Here is a 21,332-nt window from a genome sequence, read left to right on the forward strand (position 1 = left end):
CTTAACAACAGTGGCAAGAAAGGTCATAAAATGGGGCAAAATTCACAACAAATATTTCACTTAGCAACATAAATTTTGGGCTCAGTTGTTGACGTAAATTGAGGACTGCCTGTATATAAGACGTGAGTACAATTTATTTAGGACAGGTGCTCCTTAAATGGAGTTTGGGATAGCCCTCCCATTGTTGCATTCTACAGTACCGTTCTCCATGTTGTGCTCCTTCAATTTCCTTCTTATCTTCAAGGACAGACCCTCTTACAATATGTTGCAGTAATGCACCCAGAAGGATACCAGAGTATGAGTTATGTAAGCAGGCCATCCCATTCATGAAGATCCACAGCTGCCATACCAAACACAAATGTCTCAATGTTGTCTGGCATACCCACTTGAATTTCAAGCGATAGAGATTAATCTTGGAGTGCACCAAGTGTATGAAATTCAGTTTTAGAGTAAATTCTCAATCTCTTTGAAATTATAATCCACCTGAAAAGATGAATTTATGACCTGATCCAAAATTCCGATGATGACTGCAGTTCGGGCAGTCGGCAACATAGCCACATTTATGGCCATTTGCAGCATCCTGTGGTCACATGACTATGTTTTTACAATGGTTTTGCCAAAAACCTGCACTTCTGTTTTTGGACAAAACCAGACCATGGTGAACAATAGGTTCACTTAATGACCACAGCATTCACATGCCTTCCATGAACACTTAAAAACCACCACTAAGTAACCCATTTTGTGATTGTTAATGACTTATGACTGTAACAGGCAGGTCTGTTACAGCCCTAACTGGAAGAATACCTCTTCCAGTTAGGATAACCCAAATAGCAGCTGGAACTGAATGTCTATTAAATACTGAGATTACACATCAGTAGAATATGCATAAACTCTTCATAATGTAGACACTGGGCAAAACCTGTATAAAATGTACATTATGTATAAAAATGTATCTTAAGTATAAAATGTACAAACATTGTCCAGACTAATTCACCAAGTGAATTGAAACAAAGTCTATTATTGTCTGAAATTCAGATTTTTTTCCCTATAACATTCAAAATCCACTGATTCAAGATCCATATAATTGAAGGTTTACTGTGTATTCAATTGGAGATTTCACATTAAAGGTCCCTTTGCTCTTGTTTATTCTATACACCTTATACTAATACTAATAATTGTCCATTAGATAATGAGGTGACACCATCTTGATTTTAGCCATTAATTAAAGATGGTGATCTCAACTTTGTTTATGCTTTCTAAAGCATGTATGATTTTGAAGATAGCATTCACCTTGAACAGCGTCCTTAAGTATTTAAATTGAACAGAAAATAGCAAAATGAATATATGGACGGAATTAAACTCACTATGCATATAAATTCATAAATTGCTTGATTGTTTAATTATTAAATAGTAGGTTGTTTGTTTGTTTGGTTGTGTGCCATCTTGCAATTGAATCACCTTGCTGTGGTCCATCCTCTTCATCTTTCACCTTCTACTTTTGTATTTGCTATAGGACAACTCAATTTCCAGGTCCATTCTTAAACAGCCAGATAATATTTTCCAGTATCTGAAAACTAGATGCTAGTTTCATTTTAGACTATTCATTATAATGCTCATGCCAGGATCCTTGGACTGCTGGCATGACACATAGCAAAGTACACATTTAAGTACTTGTACATCTGTATTTAAAAGTTACTAATGAAGACCAGATTCCATTGTCATTACATGTTCATTGTATTCTTGCATTGAATATTCAGTAAGCATATTTTAGAAAGCACCCACACAGCCACCCTTTTGATAGTGGAAAGGAGGAGAACGATAACCAGGCTGTATGCCTTCTGCCATGAGAGCTAAAATCCAGTTTTGATTGAAAAACTGAACAGCAACCTAATTTTTTCTGAAAAACTGCTGGTTTAGATTTGGATGACAAAACATTTGCAGTTTTTTGCATGGGCTGTCTATTTATTAACTTTTGAATTTCTGCTTTAAAGAAAGTTGTATTTTCTTCATTTCTTATACTGTCTATATAATTTGTATTTTAGCTAGCAATAAAGCATAACAGCTACAGGTTATGTTATTGTGATAACTGCATGTTGTGTTTTAGTACAACTTTGCTGTGGTATTATAAGGCTGATTTGCACTATATGTGATTGATTTTGTGTTCCCAGTATACAGACTTTTATCAGCTTTAATATCCTACATCCTCCCCATTTAAATTCAGTTTAAGCAGCAGAAAAGGGCATTGCAGGAAAAGGGAAGCTGGTTTATGGGTCCCATTTATTTATTCCTCACTTTACGTACTTTATAAGTTACTTCTGCTCTAGAATTGTGCAGAAACAAGGTAGAGAAAAGGTTGTGAGACATGTAGAGATCTCCTATTGCTTGCAGTACCAGTGCCCCTTCATGCTGCTGAGATGGAAGTAAAGAAAACCAGTCCTTAAGCCCTGCAGCAGAATGGCTAGTCTGCATAGCCACTGCATTAAAAGCCTCAAGCAGTTTAATTTTATAGCATTCAGTGTATTACAATAGTACAGTGTTGGTTCTATTTTTATATGCATTCTGAATAATGAGATAAGAATTAAACAATTTAAGAACCTAAGGAATCATTTCAGAAGAGAGACAGAGAAAATCTGTTTAAATGTATATTAGAGATATCTTTAATGATTCTTGCTTTTGTGCCATAATCAGCTGCATTGCATCAACTAGCACAAACTTATGTTTACCTTCTAGTATTACAAACTGGGCTTTTTTCTCTTCCCTTGCATGTGAACATATGCCAGAAAATTTTGCAGTAGGAACATCAGAATACCAAAATATTCCATGTGAACAGATATGTATTTTAAACTTAATACCGTGGGAGTCTGCTAAATTTGTTTTTATGTGGCAGTACTGCAGATATAAATCTTAATATTGTTTGCACTAGAACAAGGGTTAATTATTTGACTTAGAAGCCAAAAATATCTCGTCAACTAAAATATGGTTCATACACTACTGTATTTACCTGGCACGAAGACAACCCTGAATGAAGACAGTTTCTACCAAAACAAATTTATGTTGCCTGGTCCTTAATAAATCCAAGAAGGTTTTCTCATTTCTAAGTTAAATTATTTAAAAAATAAACCCTCATCTTCCTTTCACGTAAATATAGTTAAGAAAACTAATTTTCCTCAAAATCTAGACTGCTTATCGATGACACACTTCACTTCTTAAGAGCATAATTTAATCTTCTGGATGCGGTCTTAATTATATTCCCTCAAACCTGTGGGAAATTTATAGCTTGGGATACATATTAACTCTTCTGTCTTGTGTCTGTAAATATTTTGTATATTATCTAATACTTAGAGAATGTCAAGCAACTGATAAATATGCATCAAAATATACATCTGGCTACCATTTATATTCACATGATTTCTAACCCTTCAAGACAAGCTGAACATATAAATCATTTTGGTGCAAATTGTGTTCATTGCTTAAATAGCTTTAAAATCAGAATACGTTTGACTAATAACTGCTGAAATTACCAAAGGACAAGGAAATATTGCTCTTGTTGTAATAGTTCCTATACCAGTGATACGAACCTTTTAGAGACCGAGTGCCCAAAAATTGGCCCCGTCCCCACTCCACCCCCTGCTCTGCCCCCATCCCCCACCCCGCCTGCCCACAGGTTCACTCACCGCCTCCAGGGTCCGCCACAGATTGCCCAGGCAGCCCAGCAGCACTATGGCGGCCACACCCTCTGCCCATGCCCTGCAGCATCAACTGCATGATGGGGTGTGAGGGCAGAGTCTTGTCTACGCTGCCTGACTGCCATGTCCTTGGCTGCGCTGCTCTGTGTGGGCCATGCTCAAGGACGACTTTCCTTCAGGGGGGCTGGTGGAGAGGAAGGGGTCACCGGGGGAGGCAAGGCTGGGGCAACGGCATGTGTGCCCACAGAGAGGGCTCCAAGTACCACCTCTGGCACCCATGCCATAGGTTCGCCACCAGTGTCCTATACAGATCGGCCATTTAAGCGTTGGAAGTACAGGTATGAAGTATTCAAATGTGAAGTGGAGAAGGATGCTTCAGAGCTGGTGTGAGCACCCTCACTATACCTACTGGCTGCTGTTTAAAGGAGCCACACATTTTCCTGGGCTTATGTGATTATTATGAGAATTCGGGAACATACAAAATTGAGTTAAGGAGGTAGCAACAGAGTGCAATCTTGTGTCACCAAGATCTTAAACTGTAACATATATTTCCTAATTCTGTGCAGCTACTATGTTAGCCCAGAAAAAAACATGGCTCCTTTAAGGAGCAGCTAATCCAGTGTCTATGCCTTTTATATCTATATCTATAAAATCTTTTTTTGTTTTGAATCTAGATACTGCATACCACATATATGAATTTGGGGGTCCTCCTGGACTTGCAGATACTGCTTAGAGAACAGGAGGTAGTCATGGCCTGGAGAGCCTTAACACAGTTGTGCATTTTCGTCAACAACAAAAGAAGCCCTTCAGATAGCCACTCATGCCCTAGTCATCTGATAATGAACTCTACATAGGGCTGCCCTCTAAGACATTCACTTAACAGCCATAGTAATTAGCTGAACGAATGCCGCAAAAAAAGGACATAAAATCAACTCAGTCAATTGATAGCCCACTTTATGACTAACTTACATGACTTACAATTGTAATGGGGATAAGTCAAAGACTACCTGTAATTCAATTCAGTTGCCTACAAAATAAGGTACTGGTTTAATAAAAATTGCCTCTCATTTGCATATATCACACATTTTCTCTCTCATGTATATATACGGTATGTCCCCTTTCCCCTTAGAAATGCACACACTTACATACTCCTTTGAGCAGAAACAGCCAGAATAAGAATTAAAAAACAAGCTAAGGATGGAATTTAAAATAATATGAGAGGGGTAGTAAATAAGGAAAACAAAACCTGGAAAAAAATAGGAGAAGGGAAGAAAAAAAGAGACAAAAGTTATGTTTAGGCATCACAAAATAGTTGAATTTAACCATGGAAGCAATAGAGATTAGTCACCTCATAAATTGGATGGCAACAGCTAATAGCATTCTTAGATGCTTATTTTCAAAAGCATCTGTGCTATAGTTGTTTACAGCCATTTGTTCCTTTTCAGCAGTAATTATTTGAAGAAAATCCTCATCTTTCTAGCAGGTAAATAGGATAATGCCAACCAACTGGCATTTCTAAGTCTGATGTTTATGTCTGTGGATAAAAATTCATGACAGTTTTCATGACTGCTCTTAAGCTGGTCTTTCAAATGTCTTAGCACTATCTCCAAGCACATGCATCAAGTTCCTATTTTGTTCAAATTACAAGCAGGAAAATACACAGGAGAAGAAGCTGCTTAGAACACTTTCCCCAAATTTAGTAGCCTCACTATTGACTAGGAATTATACAGTTTGTAGCCCAACACATTTCCCCTGGTTGGGGGAAGACTACAAGCAGTCTTCAATTAAGAATGATAATTGGAACTGGCAACTCTGTCACTAAGCGATGTGGTTGCAAAACGCAACATTATGTGATTGCACTTCATTACAGCATCATTTGCAGCAGTTCCACTGCCATCATTGGGGAAATCCTGCACAGTCACAATGTTTCCATTGACTTTGCTTGTCAGAAACCAGCATTGAAGGTCACGAAAACTAATCATGTCATCACAGGACAATTGGAAGCTGGTCACCAGTGCCCATATTGTGTTCACATGCCTCCAGGGATGCTGCAATGCCGCAACTATAAGGATCCATCACAATTTCCGCATATTCAGCAGGAACCTAACTACAAACAGTTGCTGAAGGAGTGGTCATTCATCCAGGACTACCTGTACTTTAGTACCTCTGCAGTAAGTCCAGAAAGTACAGGCTTTCCTTGTTACCGGTACCAAACTGGGGCCATGTCCTCGTAGACATGACTTAATAGGCTGGAAATTTTGGTGCAGTAAGTAGCACCGAAGGGAACCAAGAAAAGACTCTGAAAATCAGGCATGTTGAGGCGAATATCATGCCTGGGCAAGATGATCGACAGCAGATTTGTAGAAAGATGGGGGGGGGGAAACTGCATACTTTTACATGAAGCAAATAATGGGCAGATTTAACAGACATTCATGTAAGGAGGTTGATGTCTTCTAAAAAAAATTAAAAACATAAATTAAAAACATGTATAATAGGAAAATTACCCTGTCTGAACGAAAATATCAAAGTTCCCTTAAATAGCTTTCACAATTTCCTTATGTCCTTTGCACAAGTCCCGTTTTTCAACAATTGAAATTTCTTTTTAATATAGATTTTCTTTCAGCATTCCACAAATTTCTAGGTTTCCCCACATTTCTAAATAAATAACTACATAGGTTTGTATACAATACCTGTCAGTTAACGTAATCAAGTGATAGATACGGCATCACTTTCAAAAGCCAAGGCCATGACTGAATTTCAAAATGACAGTTTTTTTCTCAATTCATGGATCAAAACTCATGAAATATATAAACTTTGGGTCACTTGCATACATTGCTTCGAAACAAAAAAAAAACTTTCAACAAAATGGGTTAATTTTTAAACAGTTGTTGGAAAGTAAAATCCCTTTAAGGCCTCTGTTAATCTTGCCATTCCATGTGAACTGTTTGGAATACTGAATGATTCTTAATCATTTGCCCACAGATTATGTCATCTATTATAGTACATGCAGTGTTCTCTGCCCTCTGCAGGCTGTTTCAGTCATATTGAAAAGGCAGTTAACAAAAGATGCAAAGCATTTTTCTGGCAAGGCAAGTTTCAAAAAAAAAAAAAAAAGGTCTGCCACTTAAAACAGAGTGTTGCTTATACAAATCACTGTTCTTGAACTGTAATTTGAAAGTTATTGAACAGCATGATAATCTGCTGATAATGCTGGAAATACCATATTAAAAACTAATAATTATGTGCCATGAAATGAAATCATGATTAATGCCAATAGATTGTATTGATCACACAGGTTAACCGAAATAAATAAATAAAATTAATTAATTTAGAAGAATACTGAAGATGGCCATAAAATGCTTATTTTTTTTCCTAAAATATCCAAAGTTATTTTTAAAAACTACTAATCAAAGGCCAAAGCTAAGGCTGGCTTAAGCTCTACAAAGCTAGGAAATGATGTTAACATTAGTGCTCCATGATCAGTAAACATCAGTAAGCAGAGTCGCAAATTGTACTTGCTTACAATTTCCCTTGCTCCTATTTTTGTCTTGGCCTTTAAGACTAAAATATAAGTAGAGAAAAGTTGATATTTGGTCCTATATGAAGAATCTGAGCATTTTGAGTAATCAACATTATTTTAGGATGCAAATCATCAGTCTTGGTTTTCATTTTCCTTTCTTCTTAGAATTTGAATCAACACTAAGTAACCTTAATTAACTATGGATCAACAAGCTTTTTAAGCAATACATTTGTAAAACTCCTGATGTTACGGGTTTTCACTCTACAAAGACTTACATTGCATTCATCTTGCACTCAGTAGTTTTCAGGTTAATGTGAATCCCACATTTATCAAGATATTGGTTTATATGAAATAATATTTCAAGAAAGTATACTAATGAGTGGATAAAACAGTTTTGTCCTGGCAGCAGAAAAAGTGGTCTTAGGTTTGCTTTTTTGGTTTACACAACATTATTGTTCAAAAGCAATCAAGCAGTTAACATTTTGTAATCAATTTGTGTTCAGTTTTAAAAAATAGAACAAGGAAGAGGAAAAACATAGAAGACTAAGAAGCATCTTCTAGCCTATACCAAATCCTTCATATTATTATATAATGAGTTTCATAACAAAGGTTGTAGTCACTGCAGGACATGGTTCTGCTGAGAACTTCCTTTAAAAATAATCTTTAAAAAGCACTAAGAATCTGAAGATAATTTGATGTATTTACTAGCATTTGAATGTTGTGGTATATCTAATTACCAAAGAAGCAGTTGTTTAATAGTTCTTTTTTAAAAAAAAATTGAGTATGAAAAAAGTTGCTGACATAAATATATTGAGTTATACTCAGCAACAGCATTTCTATGAACCTTCCAAGAAAAAAAAATGGCACAAAGACATCAAAGAATATTCAGTACCTGCCTGGCTTCCTGTGAAAAAGTGTATTTCACAGCAGAGATCCAGATTGCTGGGCTTTGCAAAAAGGTGTCAGAAAGATCAGTTAAAATAGTTGGACATTTTGATTGCTGTTGAGTCTCAGTGTGGCATGAAAGATGGTGTTTCTTATTAGTGGATTTTTTTTCCTAGAATTTTTCCCACAAGTGCACTATTTGCACTTGGAATCTCTAGGAGCTGCAAGGATCAGCACACGCCCTTTGCAGTCGTCCTCCTACAACGTGCAGCCTCTCCCTATAATCAATCTGGCTCACCCAGGGTCAGGTTGGCTGTCGTGGGAGGTTCATCCTGCATGTACGGCAGAGCTGGAGGATGGGGATGGGCCACGCCTCCCACAATGGCCAATCTGACCCTGGGCGAGATTGCTTCAGCTGCGAGGAGCCTGGCCTAAGGTTTCCATTGCCCAGGCTTCCTGAAGGTGATGGGAACTGTGGCGCACTGCAGCTGAAGAGTTTAGCTGAGCCACAAAGTTGAACGCACCTGTAAATCAGTGGTGTACCCCGAGCAGGAAGCGTGAGCTTTGAGAATGCGAGTGTTTGTATTTCCAGGGCTCATGCATAGAATTCACACCATGCCTTCCCATTGACGTTCAAGGAGGCTAATCGTGGTAAATACAAATCATTTTTTTGAAAAATAAAGGAACAGATTACAATATTGATGAATGTAAATGAAAAGGCAGTTTCCAAAGCCTTCCTGCCCCACAGAAGGAAATCTGAATCACCTGGGGGGCGCACCAGCTGGGCTGGGCCTTGTGATGAAAAAATAAGACATCCCCCAAAAATAAGCCCTATTTTGGTGGACCAAAAATAAATATAAGACCCGGGCTTATTTTCAGGGAAACATGGTACGAGAGCACTCTTTCCTGCTCAATGCCCTACAGTTCGTTAAGTCTTGTTTTCCATCTTATTGCCATGGAAATAGCTTTTGCATACTTAGGTAAATCAGATTCACAGCTGATTCTACTGGTTCTTACATCTCCTCTAAGAATTTATCACGGTACCATTTCCCTAATGGATCTATATACAGTATTTTAGATTAGAAAATAAGCATGAGCAAAACCTTGTGAGAGTCAATTATTCCTAATATTTTGTCTGAACAGTGTTTAAAAGAGAACATTGGCTCCCTGGAAGATATTGATTGGTTGCATCAACATAGATACATAATCTGTCAATGTAAAAAAACTCTTTAGTATATAATGTATGTCAAGTAGAACGGCGCTTTTGTGATTTATTGTGTTTGTCCATTTTAGCTGCAACCTTAATGTAATTCATAAAACTGCTCTTAATCTATAAAAATATGAATGGAGATGGAACTGCAGTTTTTGACAGTTTTCAGTGTTGGGTTTGTTATGGTTAAAATTGTATGCTTTCTTTCAGCTTCCTAGAAAGAATAGACAGTGTCGGTCTTCCTGATTACACGCCCACAGATCAGGTGAGTAAAATGGCGTAACAAATGTGAATTAGTGTGATAGTCACCTTTAATAAATTATATGAATTCAAGCAGGCTTAAATTGGGAAATATGTTGAATTCAATAATGCTTTCATTCATTTATCCCACCGACAGTTTTTTTTTATTATAATTTTTACAATTTTACAATAAAAACCCCTTTCCCAATCCCTCCCAACCCTCCCCCAAACCCTCCCCCATTCTTCCCAGAGCTAGATACAGAGTTAACTAAAACTTAATAGAAAAAGCTTATAAACTCAAATAAACCACAAACAATTATGATTATATTCGATGAACAAATTGTTAAATACATTAACTCCATTATATATAAAAAAACAAAGAGAAAAAGAAGAAAAGAAAGAAAATTAAAAATAATAATAAAAGAAGAAAAAAGAGAAAAACTAAACTATTCTACACTTCTAAATAATATCTTAAACTTTAAATATAAATTATTCAAAAGCTAAATAATATTTTCTAATATCATACCTATATTGTATAAAATTTATCCATCTTTTCCACACCAAGAGATACTTCTCTTGCGATTGATCTTTCAAAAAAGCCGAAATTTTTGCCATTTCAGATAAGTAAGAAACTTTAAAAAACCATTCCTGCAACGTAGGCAAAAATTCCTTCTTCCAATACTGTCCTATTAACAACCTTGCCGCTGTAATTAAGTTTAACATTAAAATAATTTCTTTGTTATCACAATCAGAGACAATACCCAACAAAAACAATTGTGGAGTAAATTTTATCCTTCTTTTGAAAATTCTTTGTATATTCCACCATATCTTAATCCAAAAAGCTTTTATGCTTTTACATGACCACCAGATATGAAAATAAGTGGTATCCAAACAACCACATCTCCAACATTTAGGCTGCAAGTTTGAATACATACGAGACACTTTTTGTGGATCAAGGTGCCATCTATAAAACATTTTATAGAAATTTTCCCGTAAATTTTGGGCTTGTGTAAATTTAACATTCCTCACCCAAATAGTCTCCCATATATGTAATGAAATTGGTTCATCAAAATTTTGAGCCCATTTAACCATACAATCTTTAACTAATTCTGCTTCTGAATCCAATTCCACTAACACACCATAAATTCTTTTAATATGGGTTCGGCTTTGATCTCTAATTTGTTTTAACAAATTCTCATCCTCTCTAAACAAGCCCATATTATAATCTATCTTCCACCTTTCCAATAATTGTCTATACTGAAACCATGAATAAATAATATTTTCTTGTACTAGTTCATCCATAGATTTTAATTGCCAATTTTTACCATCCCACTTAAGTAATTGTGTATAAGAAATACTATCCATCTTAACTCCTCTCCTTATTCCTTCTATTGCATGCCATGGAATAGCCCATAATGGAATTCTTAAATCAATTCTATAATATTTCTTCCAAACCCGAAATAAAGAAGTTCTTAAGATATGAGACTTAAAAACCCTATCAACCTTTTTATTATAAATTAAATAGGCATACCATCCAAAAAGTAAATCCCACCCCTCCAAAAGGAGTATATCTACATTTGTTAAGTTAACCCAATCACTAATTAATGTTAAAACCACAACATCATAATACAATTTCAGATTCGGTACCTTGAGTCCACCTCTCTCTCGTATATCTTGTATAATTTTAAGTTTTACTCTTGGTTTTTTCCCTGCCCAGATAAATTTATTGATACCTTTCTGCCATTCATCTAAATTTGCTTCTTTCTTTAGAATAGATATCATTTGAAATAAGAAAAGAAACTTTGGCAAAACATTCATTTTAATCGCTGCTATTCTCCCCAATAGGGACAATTGCAGCTTTTTCCAATTGTCCAAGTCCTTTTGTATTTTAACCCACAGCCTTTGTAATTATTTTTATACAGTTTTGCATTGGAAGCAGATAAAATAACTCCCAAATATTTTACCTTATTAACAACTTTGAAACCTGTCAATCTAACCAAGGTCTCCTTATCCAAGTTGGTCATGTTTTTAGGCAATATTTTAGTCTTATTATTATTAATTTTGAAACCTGAAACTTGTCCATACTGATTTATCAATTGTAACAACTCCATTACAGAGTGAATTGGTTGAGATAAAGTAACAACCAGATCATCTGCAAAAGCCCTTAATTTATATTCTTTTTTATTAATTTCTATTCCTTTTATTTTCGATGATTCCCGAATTTTGATCAGCAAAATTTCCAGGGTTAAAACAAACAGCAATGGCGACAATGGACAACCCTGTCTGGTCCCCTTTTCAATTGGAAATACCTCTGATAAACCTCCATTAACTATAAGTTGTGCCGTTTGTTTTTGATAAATGGCTCGAAGGGCCTGTAAAATTTTATCTCCAAAGTTCATTTCCTCGACCAATCTTAACATAAATTGCCAGTTTAACTGATCAAAAGCTTTTTCAGCATCTAAAAATATCAATCCTGCAGAGATTTGGTTGTTCTTATCCAAATATTCTATTAAGTTAATAATTTGTCTAACGTTATTTTTCATGTACCTTCTGATCTTCTGTTAACTTAGGAAAATGAGCATCTTGCAAATATTTATCTATATCTGAAACCTGTACTTTCCTACCCATATATAATTTTGTATAATAATCTAAAAAAGATTTCTTAATCAATTCCTTCTGATATACCAGTTTACCATTATAATTTATTTTATCTATAGTTCTCTGCTTCTGTTTCTTTCGCAATTGATAAGCAAGCCATCTCCCTGGCTTATTAGCGTTACAAAATATATTATGTTTCATATAAAGTAAATTGGTTGCAGTCTGATCCGCCATTAACATATTAAATTGTGATTTAAGCAATTTTATAGAGTCTTTAACCTTCTCATCTATAGGATTCAAAATTAAAACTTTTTCTTTTAATTTAATCTCATCTTCCAACTCCTTACATTTTTGCACCTGTTTCTGTCTATAAGCCTTATTCATTTGTATCAAGACCCCATGCATATAAGCTTTACTTGCATCCCATACCATTGCCATTGAAGTTCCCTTATGCATATTTAAAATAAAATATTCCTTTAAATACTCTTTAAGTTTCTGAACATTCATTTCTTGTCTAAATAAATTTTCATTCAACATCCAAGATCTCCTCTCCTCTTTTTCAGTAGCCAATTCCATCCACACTGGGCTGTGATCTGTCAATGTCCTTGGAAATATCTTTGCATTCTTTACCCTAAAATATAAGTCCATTGTAATAAAAAAAAAAGTCAATTCTTGAAAAAGATTGATGTCTATCCGAAAAAAAGGTGAAGTCTCTCTCTTCCATATTATGTTCTCGCCAGTAATCTCGCAACTCCCAGTCCTCTTTCAAGTCAAAAAAGGCCTTAGGTAATTTAGCTTGTTTAAAAGAAGTAGAAAATCCTTTTTTGTCTCTGTAAGTATCTAAAACTCCATTCCAATCTCCCATTAATATAACAGATCTGTAATCCAATAAAGTCAATTTTTGATGTAACAACCTATAAAATTGTTCCTGTTGTTGATTTGGTGCATACAAACCTACTATAAGTACCGTATATGCCAGCATATTAGGCGACCCGGCGTATAAGACGACCCCCGTCTTTATAGCCGGGCCACATTCCTAGAACGTCATCTTATACGCCGGAAACTACCAGTATTTCTGACGTATAAGACGACTCGGCGTATAAGACGACCCCCGTCTTTGGCACCGATTTCAGCACTTGCGGAAGTCGTCTTATACGCCGGCATTTACGGTATTTTCTTGCCATACAAACCCAGTTCAATCATTACATATCTCCCTTGAGGATCAGAATCTATTAAACAAACTAATAGATTTTGCTTAACATAAATAACTACACCCCCTTTTTTTCCAAGAGCAAAGGATACAAAATGAGATCCCAATCGAGCATTAACTAAATATTTTTGATCTTTAGCTTTAATATGCGTTTCCTGCAAACAAATAATGTCATTATTATGTTGGTTCAAATAGTGGAATATTTTTTTCTCTTCTGAGGGGAATTAAGGCCGTTCACATTCCATGTCAGAAACTTTACCATCTCCATCTTCCAATAACCTAGAGAAGACTGCTTGAAGATCTACCATTGAAGATTGCACTGAAGATCTCTTAGGTCTTGCTCCTCCCACAGGCTCAGAAACAAACTCTTGTGAAGCTTCTTTAACTCTTTCTTTTGTTGTTCCTTTTCCTTACGTCTATGTGCAGCTCGGGTCATTCTCTGCTCTTTCATCTCAGCTTGTTGAAACCACTCAGCCTGTGGTTTCCCAGCTTTCATCAATACAACTTCTTCAGACTGCTGTTCTACCTCCTTTTCATCCAAAACTTTGAACATTATAGGTGGTGATGAGCGTGCTCCCAGGACCGAAGTATAAAACTCCTTTGCTTTAAAAACAGTGTTTAGTCTATAACGTGTCCCCGCACAGCTCACCACAATTCCAGTCGGAATATCCCATCTGAATGGCATCTGCCTCTTTTTAAGTTCATCTGCTAAAAAAGCAAACTCTTTTCTTCTTCTTAAAATTTTGGATGGGATCTCCTTTAGAATTATAACATCTTGTGCAGCAATCTGAAACCTCTTATTATAAAAGGCTTGTATAATTTCATTACGCAGAGATCTTTTCCCAAAGTAAATTACCACAACTCTTGGCAGATTTCTTTGCTTTGCAACCAGGAATTGACTCTAAATATTTTTTCAATTTCTCTAAGTATTTCCTCTTTTTCTCTGTCCAGAATCACAGCAAAATCATTTGCTACCATCTCTCTCAAATCTTGTTGCATATCCTCTTTCAGACCCCTGATTCTTAAAGCATACTCCATCTCTCTATATTGAGACATAACAATCTCATCTTGTGAGTTTTCCATCTTTTTTTCCATACCTTCAAATTTTTCCTCCAACACCTCCACTTTATCTGCAACTTCTTCAACACGAGAATCCAATTTTTCAACCACAGAAGCAAGTCCTTTTAAAGCCATAACTATATCTTGCCTCAAAATATTGTTATTCTCCCCTAAGATCTCTTTAATTTCTCCTCTAATTTGAGATATAACATTTCCCATTACATCTTGCAGGTCTTTTACCATTAGTGGTTGTACAGGAGGAGAAGATGGTGGTATAGGTTTAGGTTGTTGTGCTTGTAATATCGCTGGAGAAGAAGCCACCTTTGGTACTGTAGAAGTTGCTTGGCGCTTTGAAGCCATCTTTTTTTTTAAAAAAAAAAAATTTTTTCTTCTTTCCTCCTTCTTAAAAAGTACAAAAAAAAAATCCCATATGGAAAATAAAAAAAAATAAACAAAAGAGAGGGAAAAAGATCCTCCTAAAACTCAAATCCACCTTCAAAAAATCATTATAGTAAGAGGGAAAAAAAAATAGAAAAAGTAATTAAATGACCAAAGCCGTTCCGTCTCCCTAAAAAAAAAAAAAAAATCCTCAAATCACCATTTTACTTTCCCTCTCAACAAAGAAAAAAAAAGAAAGTAAAAGTAATTCTTAAAATTAAAGTCCAAAAAAATCAAAAAGTAAAAAACCTCTGATCAGCTCTGTCCGCTTTTTAAATAACTCACCAGTTCTCTTTAATCGCGGAGGTGGGAGCGGCGTCTTGCTTTGTCCCAAACAGCGAGAGACAAAAACAGCTGAGAAGCGGAGACACCCTGAACTCCGTGGAAACACTCCTTTCAGCCCCCCAAAAAATTCTTTGGGGGATTTCAGAGGCTCTACCACTATTCAGGGAGATACTCCCCTCCCCCCTTTTGCCCAGGAGGGAGGTTTTAAACCGCTGAACAGCTGATGCCTGCTGTTCTCAGCGGTTTTAACACTTTCTCAGGAGGACGGCTACAAAGTAGCCACCAGCGCCAGCGCTACACCACCGGAAGTCCCCACCCACAGTTTTAACAAGTCATATATGTTGTTCTTGTTAAAAATACTCTTTCTGGTTCCAGTAGAAAAGTAATTTTGAGAGTAGCTTTCCATATTGTGTGTCAAGTTGTTTTTGAAATTGAGGAAAGGTTTAAGAGGTTTGTGCAGTGGGAAAGAAAATCAGCTATTATGTGAACAAAAAGTGAAATAATTCTGCTGTCCCATTATAATTTTTCTAATATTTAAATAATTGTTCAGAATTACATTTTACATTGTCTGATTTGAATACATACAGTAGCATGTGCTCACTCCATTCGTTATATGAAATTGTTGATATATCATTTTTTTTGCAGGCCAAATTTGCTGCATTAAAATGGAAAATTTCACAGGTGCAATTGTTTTTCATTTCCAGGATCTCTTAAGATGCCGGGTTTTGACTTCTGGGATTTTTGAGACAAGATTCCAAGTAGACAAAGTAAATTTTCAGTAAGTACAGTAATAATGACCTTTAATTTGTGTCATATTTTATAAAACTGGAAACAATTAAATGCAGACATAATTAACTTTTTTAATTATGAGGTTTTCTAAAATGTTTGCTCATTTATCACATAAGGGGTAATGGATCAAGACATATACAGTATATATTAGTCTATGCTGTCCAGGATGTTTCTAACATAAGATATTATCTGATAAGTATTTTTGTTTGATGTATTAGTCTGTGGGCCTTAAATTTAGTATAGAACATTAGTATAGTACAGAACATTAATATAGAAACTAATGTTTCTATTAGTTTATATATAATGAGTTAAGGAGTATTAGTTATTAGAACTAATTTAATGGACAACTTTAAAATTTTACTAAATAAGAAAGCTCTTTCATAAATAATATAGTGCACACAGAATATTGTTACTAATATTTTTATCTTTTGGCTTACCTAATAATTTTAATATATAAGCTGCTTATTAGTTTTAGTGTAGAATACTCTCAAGGACAGTCACCTCTGAGGATTATATTATTATATATTACAATTATTGCTTATATCATCCTAATTAGACTGAATACATGGCAAAAATTGCTAAAATTGTTGCTGAAATTGAAAAGCTCATCCATCCTTCCTTACACATGGAATTCCCTTCTCTATAAGTTGGTTTGCCCAATTCTTTTTGTTTAGCTTTGTATATAGCTAAATTGCTAATTGTAAGTTGCTGTTACATTTGTACTCAGCCACACTATTCCCCCTATTTTCAGCTGAGCTTAGCAACACTAAACGGCTACCTAGTTTTTTAGTCTGCCCTTTCCTAAATTTGACCAAAACATAGCCATAGCTACATTTTGATCAAATGAGATTTAACTAAAGTTTGACAGCAATATTGCAAAAGAATGTTCCAGTTTGCTTTCATGCAGTATTTATTGCATTTTCATTTCCATTTGCAAAAGTAAGTGCACATTAGGCAAATATGACATTCACAAAGAATAATAGCCTCTGGCTTTTCAACAGCATGTTTGATGTAGGTGGTCAGAGAGATGAAAGAAGAAAATGGATCCAATGCTTTAATGGTAAGAAATATTTTCACGTTCTGTATTTGGTCTGAATGCTCGTTGTTTGTTTCTTATTGTAAATATGCATTATTTTGATTTATCGGGGCTTATTGTTTCATCCTTTATAAAATCTCATAATTTTGTTTATATGTGTAATTACATTGCATTTATCATCATACATGGGACACATAGTGTTTCTGATTAAGTCTTACTCTTTATGTTCTATCTATGATATGTTCTTAGATGTCACAGCTATTATCTTCGTTGTGGCCTGTAGCAGCTACAATATGGTCATAAGAGAAGACAACAACACAAACAGATTGCGGGAGTCCTTAGATCTCTTCAAAAGCATCTGGAACAATAGGCAAGATATCCGTGCATAAATCAGCTGCATTAGTTTGGTAAAAATGTATCTGGGATGGGCGGAGGATTTTTGTGAAAAATCTGTTAGAACAAATCAAGATTCCTATTCTGATTTTAATGATTATTGCAATCTTCAGATAAGTACCTAGTTTTCTTAGCATCATTATAAACAGGCTGATGAGGTGCAGTAAAACCTTGACTTAATGGACTTCTTATTCTAAAGTAGTTTGGACAAATAACTCAATGTACAGCGATTGCATCAGTTTATATTGTTTTTATGCCAATGAGCTTATCTCAAAGAACATCAATTCAGATTAAATAGATATTTGGTTTCAGTGGATATCTCGTAACTCCTAGTTGGTCTGATAAAAGATTTGCCTCCTTAGATGGCTGTTTTCTCTTAGAGAATATAAAAGTTAGCAGGTATGTAGCAGGTATGTGTCCAACTATGTTGGACTCTGAATTATTTTTTGGGTCTTCACAGGTGGTTACGGACAATTTCTATCATTTTGTTCTTGAACAAACAAGATATGCTTGCTGAAAAAGTCTTGGCAGGGAAGTCTAAAATCGAAGATTATTTTCCTGAATTTATACGTTACACTGTACCTGAAGATGGTAAGTTTCTTAACTAAAGTCTCTTATGATTAAATAATTTGAATGTTTATGAGATCGATTACTTTTGTGCCATCAAGTTGGTATCATAGTGATTAGATAAATTTTTCGACATGATGTTCTGTCCTTAAGCTGGTCTTTCAGGTCTTCCATTGATACATTCATTGACACTACCCACCTTGCGGGTTGTCTTTCTCTTCTCTTTCCTTCCATTTCCTAGCATTAGAGTGTTCTCTAGAGCACTACATCTTCCCATAATTTATGCCTTATTTGTTCAATAATCAATGTATTGCTTGTTCATAATATTCTTAGGCGTGTAGTCCAACATCAAAGTTCAAAAGTTTCCAGAGTCTGTCCTGCTTTTTCAAAGCCCAACTTCTGTTTCCGTTCACAGGGAATACCAATTGCTCTTCTGCTGTTTTGCATATCAGAGTAATACCATCCACATAGCATGGATTATTGATCTTTCTTTCTTTAATATTACAATCACATTCATCTTCTTTGTATCCAGCTTTCCTTAATATAGATGGCAGCAAATAGATTGAATAAATAAGAGGAGGGTATTGTTTCACTTTTTTGCCAGTCTGCTTCACTATATTCTGTCCATATTGTGGCTTCCCGATGTATATATTGGTTTTGCATGACAATAAGATGCTATGCACGCATTTTTTAAAATTTATATTGCATAGATTTGAATAGGTCTATGTTCATTACAGCAACACCAGATGCAGGAGAAGATCCCAAAGTTACAAGAGCAAAATTTTTTATTCGGGATGAATTTTTAGTAAGTATTGATGATTTTTGAGGCATTGTATTAACTTATAAATTTATTTGAATACCAATATGTTTGATTTTTATGTAAGCTTTAATTGTTATAAAAGCAATTCTATCTTGAAACCTTTCTTTATTTAAATTACAAATTATAGTCCATTTTTAAAAAAATTATCACCTCTCTTTATAAGCTGTGCGAAGCATGCAAAAAAAAAAAAAAGCACCATGCCATCATAAAACCCTACTTTTCTTACCCTCAACATCTTGATTGTGGCCATATGTGAAACATTAACTGCTCGTGTAGTTTTCTGTGTGTTTTTTTAGCTGTGAGTTTTAATAAGCTGCAATGAAAGAAACCTGTAATACTATATCACTTTTTAGTGGAAAATCAGGCTAAGCTTACTTGGTGAGTAGGTTCCAAAGTTAATATATTCAACTTACTGTCTGGTTATTTATTCAGTTTTACACAAGACTCTTGGGGGATTTATCTTTGGAACATCCAGGTATTCCTTGAATAAACAGGTTTAATGCATAATTTTTTGACATTAGTTTGAGATGGTGCTAGACTGACCAGTCTTCCCACATCTTGTTGTCATTTCCCAGAAGTGCTTTTATTCAACTCTGTTTTCAGCTACTTTTTCATTATCTCTTACAGCGATTAAGTACGGCAACCGGAGATGGAAAGCATTATTGCTATCCACATTTCACATGTGCAATTGACACAGAAAATATTCGGAGAGTGTTCAATGATTGTAGAGACATCATTCAGAGAATGCATCTTCGCCAGTATGAACTATTGTAATTAAGGACACCATGGAGTCCGTGGTTTTAAGCATCTTTCTTTCTTGGCTTCCTCGGATGAAGTAGAGGAAGAGATATTAGATCCATCTGCCTCCTCAGTTCGTTTGCTTTTATTAGCTTTTCTAGCCCAGCCCATGCTTTAGGGACAATATGTGTGCTTTATTTTTATATGCCACTTCTTTGTCATTCCACTGAAGTCTTTGGCTACCTCTGTTTCCTTTGGTTCGGTTGTAAATTTTTGTTTATGTTTAATTAATTGGACGTAGTCTGCTAATTTTTTTTCAGCAGACTTGTTAGTTCAAGCTGGTATCTGCTAGTTAGATGACACTGTGTCATACCTAGAATGTTTGTGGAGGGTTCCTTTTGTATCATGACACTGAAGAGTACTTGATAGACAGAAAGGGAATAATGCACTTTGCTTCAGAATTAGAAAATACTGTTGGACATGTATACATGCATGATGTAGCAGCACTATGATATTTATTACACTGAGTTTTTTAACGAACTGAGTTGCAGGTCAACTGATGAAGTGACCTCCTCTTCTAAGCCATTGCTGGCCCAGGAATAGAGTAGGTAAGCAATTTTGGGAGGTTTGGAGCTAAGAGTCTCTTTACACCTCAGGCTTTTGAATTTAGAGCTACTTTTTCAGCCTATTGCATTTAGGCAGAAAATTCACCTTCACATACCATATTTCTTCTGTCCACAAATGATTCAATTAATTTAGATCATTTTGGGGCATCAGTCTTCTATGAAAATATAAATATATATATATATAATATATAATATATATATAATATATATTTTTTTTGTTTTACTGCTGGTTTATTATATTGTACAGACTGTAAAGTGTAATATTATTTTGTACAATTTTATTGAAGAAAATACTTGTAGAAGATCTTTGTGCCTTGATTATGGCTGTACCTGTAAAATGAGCTAAGATGTAAGTATGTTTTTGATTGCGCTGTACAGCTTGATGTCAACTCTACCTACAGCAGTGACTGGAGGTTTAAAAAAAAACTCCGTAGAGTTTAAGGTTTTTTTTCTGATTTATATAAAATGTTCTTTAGTATAAAAAGTATAAATTATGCAAATTTTAGTCATATTACCTTTCCAAGTAAGTAATTGCTGCTACTATGGCAGCAATAGCCTTTCAGACTCAGCTTTAAAAATTGATTTAAGTGTCCAAATTGCAACCTGGTATTAGTTTTCTGGGAATATCTTGTTTTACCTTTAAAACTATGTTCAGTAGTTCTTTGGTCATTCATAAACCGTTCACAGTTGCAAATTGTGAATGTGTAAAGGCACCATTAGAAAAAGGTTGGTTTTTTTTTTCAGTCTTTGTTGCAACAGCTGCTTTTATTGTGCAAATTGCAAGAAAGAAAAAAAGGTGTAATCTTTGTGTTTGGCCTAAGAGAATTACAAAATGACGTATTTATTTCTCTTAATAAACAGATCTTAGAAAATGGTTTTATTTTAAATACTGTACAAGCATAATGTTTTTCAAACTTGAATAATTTATGCAAATGACATTCACAAAATAAGTTGTGGTACAGTTCAGCATAAAAGCAAGAATTGGTGTAGCAATAAGGCATGCCTTTCTCGGTAACTATGAGATTGTTTTATATTTTATACATAGGCATTATGTCAGAGTACAGTTTCCAGTGCCTGAGAAAATCTGTACAAATATTTAAAATTTGTAGATGCAATAACAAATTCAGAACTTCATAAATTATAACACTTGGATTATCTCTGCCTTTTGCTATGAAGATAAATTACTCTTAAAATATTTTGATGGCATAATGTGAAACTATTTTTAAATTAGG

General features: G+C 35.0%; 1 protein-coding gene across 5 annotated transcripts in view; it reads left to right on the forward strand.

Annotated features, from left to right (window-relative positions):
• Positions 1 to 20,972, forward strand: part of GNAL (G protein subunit alpha L) — a 93,308-nt gene extending 72,336 nt beyond the window's left edge. For all 5 annotated transcript variants that reach the window (XM_039339227.1, XM_039339228.1, XM_039339229.1 and 2 more), the window contains 7 exons: positions 9,512 to 9,566; positions 15,836 to 15,909; positions 16,922 to 16,980; positions 17,206 to 17,326; positions 17,810 to 17,940; positions 18,654 to 18,721; positions 19,364 to 20,972. In XM_039339227.1, coding sequence (XP_039195161.1) covers positions 9,512 to 9,566; positions 15,836 to 15,909; positions 16,922 to 16,980; positions 17,206 to 17,326; positions 17,810 to 17,940; positions 18,654 to 18,721; positions 19,364 to 19,510 — 655 coding nt within the window. In that variant the 3' untranslated portion in view covers positions 19,511 to 20,972. The remainder of the gene's footprint in view (positions 1 to 9,511; positions 9,567 to 15,835; positions 15,910 to 16,921; positions 16,981 to 17,205; positions 17,327 to 17,809; positions 17,941 to 18,653; positions 18,722 to 19,363) is intronic.
• The last annotated feature ends 360 nt before the right edge of the window (positions 20,973 to 21,332 follow it).

The sequence above is a fragment of the Crotalus tigris genome, unplaced genomic scaffold (assembly GCF_016545835.1).
Source record: "Crotalus tigris isolate CLP2741 ecotype Arizona unplaced genomic scaffold, ASM1654583v1 scf7180000017731.4096049, whole genome shotgun sequence".
In the NCBI taxonomy this organism is placed as follows: domain Eukaryota; kingdom Metazoa; phylum Chordata; class Lepidosauria; order Squamata; family Viperidae; genus Crotalus; species Crotalus tigris.